An 8,183-nucleotide genomic window follows, 5' to 3' on the forward strand; every position below is an offset into this window, starting at 1 on the left:
TGCCAAAGCCGGAAGAGGGTGTGACTTAGGCACTCTATTATATATATTTTTTTTACCCCAAAGGAACAAACAACTTTTTCTTACAATATTTTTCCTCTCAGAAACACATTCATATATATATATATATATATATATATTATACATACAGTATATATATATACATATATATATATATATATATATATACATACATATATACATACATATATATACATACATATATATATACACATACATACAAACACATACATTACCTAGACATAGTCAATAGAAACGTGTAGAGGGAACCTCGACGACCCCATACCACATTGTTCTCACATGTCTCCGCGTGCCGCGTGTGCCATGTGTGTTTTATACACACTCTGTGTCCGTGTGGCGTGTAGCTCTTGACGGGGCTGTATAGTGTCACACGGTGGGGCTCGCCCTCTGGGATGCTGCTTTAGAGGTGACCTACTTCTTCTCCTGATTATTGTCGGCAGAAGGCAGTTTCATCAGCGCGCTTTGTGCCGAGGCATTCAACTGTGCCCTGGACCCTGGGACAGGCCAATTGGACTTGTGTAATGAAGCTCGACACACACACACACACACACACACATACACACACACACAGACAGAGCAGAATTTATAACCGCTATTTATTACCTTCTCCATTATCAAAGAAATGATACTTCTGCGCTGTTCTGATGCATGTACCACAGTGTCATTATGGTCCATTATGCGGCGTTGACAGAGATGGAGCAGACGGTGATGATGGATGTTGGCGTCATTACTCTGCCAGACAATTCCCACAAAATGGCCGCGGAAAACACCAACATGGCTCCGATCACGATTCGCGTCTGATGATCAGCGGTACAAAAAGATAGCACATTCACTTGCTGCTCACGCCCGTTTGGAATAACTTAATGGTTTTGTGTGTCATACGCAGAGTAGCAATACAATCGCAAAACAAAAACACAGCACTGCTGCGATGATTTCCATGCCTCTTCAAGGGAGAGTGTACGTACTACTGTTTTGAATGAGCAATATTTACAAAATGAAATGTATCTTTCGAGAAGTGGTACTGTTAATCGTCCAGGAGAAACACAAAGAGGAAAGATGCGGAGCATGACGCAATATGTACAAGAATACAGTACTGTAAAGTCCCCCCACGGGAGAATGGGTGAGTTTACATGTTGCCACATTGTTACACTGAGTGTAGCAAATTCCACTTGATCCTAAAGTTACTCGACAGAATATTCATCAAATACGGAAGCAACACCATTCATATGAATCACATTCATATAAATAACCAATTATATGCAAGAGTCACTTCAATACTTTAGAATCCATACATGTATTAAAAAACAACAAAAAAAAACAGAATGCTGAAGACCAGCTTCATGATCTGTCCTTAACTCCCTTTGGAGGTACAATAAATGTCCTTGAGGTTTAGACACCAAATCCCTTGGTAATGGAAAGAAAAGAAGATGGAGTCGAGTGTCTTTGTACACTGCTCTTTACGGGGTCAGGGGTCCTTGGAAGTTCATGGATTTTTATAAGGCCCGAGAGAGAGCAGAATGTCACGGATAGAGATATCAGTTCATCAGGGTCTCTTCCCCCTTTTCAACGGCGTGGATATCAACAGAAAGGAAGCCAAGACATAAGGAACTCTCCATCTCCGATTCCTTTGTGGACAAAATGGGCAACAGAGAGAGAGAGAGATCAGTCAGTCAATCAACCGGTCATCCAGTCAGTCGGGAACTGTACGCTTATAGCCAGAGGTGCTCAGCATGGCCATGGCCATCTGCTCTCTCGTGGTTGTGGAGTTGATTGCTTCAGGGTGTAGCTGGCAAACCGGCCGCTCTTGTCCTCTCTGCTCTCTCCTTTTCCATTGGCTCTCTATTGGAAGTCACGAGTCACGTCATCAGCAGCCTGGCTGCAGCGTCACCGTCCTGCAGCAACGCAGGAGAGGAACGAGGGAATGTAAGGGGGGAATGGAGAGGAGAGGGACAGAGAGACAGAGAGGCGGACGGAGAAAGAGAGACGGGCGTGTGCGGCCTTCATCTAGACCGTTTTTTCCCCTGGGCTCTCTCTGCTCCCGGCAGATTCCACCAGCAACATCTATCCATTTCTCCTTTCTGTCCGTCTCTCTCTTCTTCGTTCAGGCTGGTCGTGAGGGGGCGGGACTTAAGGACAGCTTGACAAGACAGAGAGTCGCGTGGGCTCCATTTTCTTTTTCAGGCTCTGCCCTTGCTCTGCCTCGGTCGTTTCCTCACCTCTCCGTTCCCCGGTCTGTCCTTCTTCATCCATCATCTCCGCCCCCCCCCCCTTCCCCCCCCCTTCCCCCCCCCGACTGTGTTACAGCCCTCGGCCGCCGTTGGGTTTCAGCCTGATGAACCACTCTCCTCCAGGGTTGCTGTTGTACAGGTCCAGCAGGTGTGTGTCGGGATCCAGACAGTGCTCACCTGTGTAACACACACACGCGCACGCGCGCGCGCACGCACACACACACACACACACACACACACACACACACACACACACACACACACACACACACACACTTTTAGTGAAAGCCTTACTCTGTTAGGGCGGAGGGGGGGGGACTACGGCTGAGCTAAATAAATAATTTGTTTTAAATTATTAGTCTTAGGTAACAGTTCATGACTCAACTTTAAAGGCCAATAATATGCTCAAGTCAGTAATCTAAAGTTTTTCTCCATTAAAAGACTTATTTCACAAATCTGAACCCACTGAGCAAGTCTTCTGTCCACTTTCAATGTATACTCTCCTGTGTGAGAGCACGTACATGTGTGTGATAAGCATTTGTCTGCTCTGATAACTGCAGATGCACTGGCCCTGCCTCTCTCTGGCTCTTGCACAGTTCATTACGTAAGACCTTGCTAGCCTCATCAGCTCAATGAGCATAAAGACGTGCAAACGTCAGAGGCGCTCCGATCAGTCGGAAGAGAAATGGTGCAGCATTCCACCTACCGATGTTCCCTCCCACTTCGTAGATGGCACAGTCCGGATAGGCAACAGAGCCGTTTCTGTAGAAGACAGACAAGAGCTTCATATCATTTTGTGCATTCCATAAAGGTTTGCTTTGTTGAATGGTGCAAATGAAGAGTTTCAAAATAAAATATTCATCAGATGGAATCATGTGTATTTTTGGAAATCTGACCCGAGAAATTCCAGGTATCATAATTTTATTGAAAAAACAATATTTCAAATGACCCCCTTTTTGTGATCTTTAATTTTAGTTCAGTCAGGACTAGTCATGTATTGATAGTAATAAGTTTATAAATGGTCATGACATAGCAATAAGTTTGGTTTTGGAGAATAGATCTGTTTTGATTGCTTGCTGTTGCACATCAATTAGACCTTAGTGAGGGACATAACCCCCTATAGTAGCCTACATAAAGGCAGACGTAAGAGCAGGTGGAGCTGGGTGAGACTTGTGACAGCAGCAGTGTAGAAAGTCTGCACAGTGAGCTCCACAGAGAGTATGTGTCATTTAACAGTTGACATTAGGGTGTGTCTATGTTGATTGGTTCACTTGTAAAAGGGGCTGAGGCTGTAGAGTTAGTCCAATCAGCTGAAGACAGCCATAGTTTCCTGATTGAACTCATTTTGCTCATTAAAGAGAAATACTTCTCAATATAGATAAATACAGGTATGCCCTATCATATCATTTTTTGCTGCGTGACAAAACCATCTCTGTCCATCTGACACAAGAATGCTGTTTCTGCAGTGTGTTTTATTGGAGGGCCAGGTTTAAACCAGTGAGACCTAATATCTGCTTCAAGTGTGCAGCACCGTACCTCCGCAGCTTGCCCTTGCCGTTGTCGGGGCTGGAGAGGAACTGGCGGTGAAACTGGGCCAGCAGGTCTGAGGCCCGGGAGTTGATGTTGAGCTGGACCTCCATCGTGCTGCTCACCAGATCCCCAACCTGGATCTTCACCGTGCGGCACGGCTACAGGAAACACAGAGAGGGAGAGAACGTTACCCAACTGTAGCAAGGGGTGATGTGAATGAAAACGCAGCGGTTACCTTCGACTAAAGTTACTGTTCTAACTTGTTTCTGAAGTATGAACAGTGTGAAATGTACGGCAACCATTTAAGGGCATCCTCGTCCGTCAGAGTCTAGGCTATCGTTCCTCAGTCTAAGCGTTGTCAGTTGTCATGTCTCCTATAGTAAACCATGGCGAGTGTGCTCTGAAACACCTTCAGTCCTCGCACGAAAACGCTGTCATTCCTCCTGCCTCACTTATCACTCAAACTAGCTGTCAGGCATAACTCCTCACGTCTCACACAAAAACGTTGTCGATCCTCCTGCAGACTAGTTGTCAGACATCACTCAAACTAGCTGTCAGGCATCACTCCTCACGTCTCGCACAAAAACGTTGTCGATCCTCCTGCAGACTAGCTGTCAGGCACTGTTTCAGAGCACTCGACATGGTTTACTATAGGAGACATGACAACTGACAACGCTTAGACTGAGGAACGATAGCCTATACTGTGACGGGACGAGGATGCCCTAAAATGGTTGCCGTAGAAATGCTTATTGTGGATCATAGCAAGATAACACTAACAAATACATCAGGATGATGTTCCCTTAATATTGCACGTTTCAAAAGTGTGTGCACTTGGCCTGACTCATTTATCTGGTGTGCAGATATTATTGGCCAGTATTTGCTTTTCAAAGATGTATCAGTATTACCGGTAGCATTGGTTTCACAGACACACAAGACATTGAGATTTTGACACGCTAACTTAGGTCTATTATAATTACTAGCACCACGCTCGCGAGCCGTTCTGAGCATGCGCAGTTGAGCAATTGTGCACCCCTCCGCCTTATTATATAGTAGTGAGATGAATGTAACTTTCCTGCCTTTTCATCAGTGCCAAAGATCCTATATTGGTTGGGACCTATCACACAGTAAGTGGAGTGTGTGAAGCAGTGCAGTAGTGTGAAAGCTGCTGACCTCTGAGGTGTTCTTATCGGGTTTGTCCCGGCTGTCTGTGTGGATCTTCCTCAGCAGGTTCTTGATGCGCCGGTCGTAGAACTGGTAGCGCCGGTTACTGTTCTCGTTCAGCTTACGCACTTGGCTCATTAGGAAGTTAGGGATCTGCAGAGAAAAACAAAAGTGTGTATTTCCATATTAAGAAATTTTGAATTGAGTTTCAGGCATAGCTAATATTTTATTTCCAACTTGCTAGATGAGAACATGCATAATTATGAAATGTGGAAAATATACACTTGTTTCAAAATAACTGAACTACTTGATGAGTGCTCGTCCTCTAACCACCCTCACACCCTGCTGTAAGAATCACACATATTCGTCTAGAGTCACCTACCGTCCAGAGCAGGTCCTGGTAGCGGATGAGGAGTCTCATGATGTCCGCTGCCTTCTCTGCCTGTCCTTTCTCTGCCCCCTCGGTCAGCCGGCTGGGCACGGCCTTATGGAGGAAGAGGTTGGGAGCCATGATGGTTGCTACGGCCCACAGGTTCATCCTGTTCCTCTTCTCCCTGGACACCACCTTACTGAGGAACTCCAGGAGAGCCTGGAGGGAGAGGGGGACGCCATGTTATTATATGCACGGGGATGAAGGCATGGACACATAACACAGAATTAGAGATGAAGCGGTATGAAAATGTCATATCACGGTTATAGTGACCAGTAGAACAGAAAATTATTCACCAACAATTTTTTATAATCTATTAATTATTTAGACACATTTTTAAGGCGGGAAAAATGATCTCGTTCCATTTTCGTGAATGTGGATATTTTGTGGTTTCTTTAGTCTTCTATGACAGCAAACTGAATATCTTTGGGTTGTGGGCTGTTGGTCAGCACTCCATGACGTGATCAGTGATGGTCACTCGAGCAATTGTGATGTCATCGGTGATGCGAAGTTGAGCAATTGTGCGCGGCTGCGCATGCCAATAGAGCGGGCGAGGCCACGCAGCAGCAGCCGAGCTGTGGGAGCTGCAGGGCGGGCGAACCCGCGCAGCGGGCGAGCCTAGGAATCGAGTGCGCGAGATGCCTAGTGACAGTAAACCGAATATCTTCGGGCCGTGGACAAAACAAGACATTTGAGGACGTCATCTTGGGCTTCGGGAAACACTGATGGACATTTCTCATTTCCCGACTTTTTATAGACCAAACAAGCTTACAACTAATCGATTGATCGTGAAAATAATCGACAGATTAATCGACAATGAAAATAACCGTCAGTTGCAGCCCTGTGTGTGTGTGTGTGTGTGTGTGTGTGTGTGTGTGTGTTCGCATGTGTTTGTGTGTTTTTTCAGTCTGTACCTTGAGTGTGTCCCTGTTGGGCTCAGGCAGAAGCAGGATGAGCAGGTTCAACATGTGGAGTTTCTGTTTCAGCTCGGAGATGTCTGCAGGAGGGAGAGAGCAAAATATCCTCATTTCCTCTGTTTGGACCAAGAAGAATGGGCTGTGTGAAGATTAATGGCAGTGCGACAGGCGACCATTAGGTTTGTTAGCTTATGTCTCTGTGGTCACACATCGTTCATCACTTTGCACCGATTCTCCACCGCCGATCCTTCAGCTGCTCATCAATCAGATGATATTAATACACATTTTTTCTTAAGGAGAAACTAATGTGCAAGTAGCTGATCCTTTACACCGGTTTCTCACTGCAGAAGCATCGAGGCAGTGCAGAGACGCGGCTCTAAAAAAAAGGCTATCAACTTGTTCATCTTAATGTTAAGAGAGCAGAGAAGATAAGCATCGCGCAGCGGTCGTCACGGTGAAGAGACTTTAGGTAATTATGATGTGAATCGTGCTGAGCTGTCTGGCTAAGTGGGCAGTAGATTGGCTAGGTAGTAGGTAGAGTAGAGGAGGAGGAGAAGGGGAACAGTTGTGTACAGGTGATTATCGCAGCTGGACGGACTACTGGAGCACCAGAAAAGTTCAACTGAAGGATCACATGCTCCTTTATAGAGTTGAGCAAATTCTACAGACCGTTGGGTTTATGAAAACCCTTTTCAAAACCCATCAGATAAACTCAACTCTACCTTCATTCACACAACTTCCTTGACCAAATGACATATAATAATAAATAATAATAATGATTGGATTTATATAGCACCTTTCCAAGTGCTCAAAGCGCTTCACAGAATCATTATTCGTTCACACCATTCGTACCGGTGGTTCGAAGGCGTGGCAGCCACACATCAGCGCTCAACGGCCCCTCCGACCACCATCATTCATGTCTACATTCATACCAATCATACTAGGCAAGGAGGGTTAAGTGTCTTGCCCAAGGACACAACGACAGCAGCTGGGAGGGAGCGGGGATCGAACCGCCAACCCTTGCGTCATTGGCCGACCCGCTCTACCTCCTGAGCTAAAGCCGCCCCTTGACATCATGATGATGATATCATTTGGAGTTCTGTGAATGAACAGGGAGCTCTCGGTCCAGGCAAGATGGAGGGAAGTTAAACATTGTTCATTTGCTGTTTGAAAGTCGGCAAAGTGGCCCTTTAATTGGTCAAATCTGGCGCTGGTAATAATCACGTGGTAAACCACGAGCTTTTCAAGCCAAACCCAAAGGAATGCAAAGGTTGGGGGTTGGGCGACTGGGCGTGGAGTGTGGTGGTCATGACTGACCTCTGACGGCGCTGAAGGTGTTGAGGTGCTCGGCGGTGAGCAGAGGAGCGGGCAGCTCGCGGATGAACTTCTTGAGCAGCGCCGCGGCGTCGTTGGGACTGACCTCGTCCCAGCTCACCGCTCCAGAGTAGAAGTTAGTCTCCAGGTTCTGCTGCAGCAGCTGAGGACAGGGCAGAGCCAGACACTTTCACAACATGATAACAGATACAGAGCAACAGTGTCACAGTGTTCATTTAACTGACAAAAAAAAACCTTCTACAAGTTTACACCCATCTGAGGTAATTTAACACTTTTTAATCGTTTTGAACAGCCTCCCCAGAGCCATATCAGTTCTATGAGTGGACAAACAACTCTCCAATCAATACGTGTCAACTACAAATCATTGTCACTGAAAAATCACCATGGCATGGATTCTGATTGATCTTGAAAATCAGGCTCCAATCATGGCTCTAATCCTCCTAAAAGTCATGTAGCCTACACAGCAAATTTCATAAAAGCTGAATTTGCAGTGACAACTGTTTGGAGTCGTCAAGTCTTGACTGGAGAGTTTGTTTCTTGATA

At 45.9% G+C, this 8,183-nt stretch overlaps 1 protein-coding gene across 1 annotated transcript in view; it reads right to left on the minus strand.

Moving 5' to 3' along the window:
- Nucleotides 1–294: 294 nt before the first annotated feature.
- Nucleotides 295–8,183, minus strand: part of arhgap40 (Rho GTPase activating protein 40) — a 22,662-nt gene continuing 14,773 nt past the window's right edge. Inside the window, exons 9-15 of the mRNA XM_083661082.1 lie at nt 7,623–7,782; nt 6,303–6,385; nt 5,341–5,547; nt 4,968–5,111; nt 3,804–3,955; nt 2,974–3,029; nt 295–2,444 (exon numbers count right to left, since the gene is read on the minus strand). Of these exons, the coding sequence (XP_083517208.1) occupies nt 2,338–2,444; nt 2,974–3,029; nt 3,804–3,955; nt 4,968–5,111; nt 5,341–5,547; nt 6,303–6,385; nt 7,623–7,782 (909 nt within the window). The 3' untranslated portion in view covers nt 295–2,337. The remainder of the gene's footprint in view (nt 2,445–2,973; nt 3,030–3,803; nt 3,956–4,967; nt 5,112–5,340; nt 5,548–6,302; nt 6,386–7,622; nt 7,783–8,183) is intronic.

The sequence above is a fragment of the Poromitra crassiceps genome (assembly GCF_964638095.1).
Source record: "Poromitra crassiceps genome assembly, chromosome: 25".
Lineage (NCBI taxonomy): Eukaryota > Metazoa > Chordata > Actinopteri > Beryciformes > Melamphaidae > Poromitra > Poromitra crassiceps.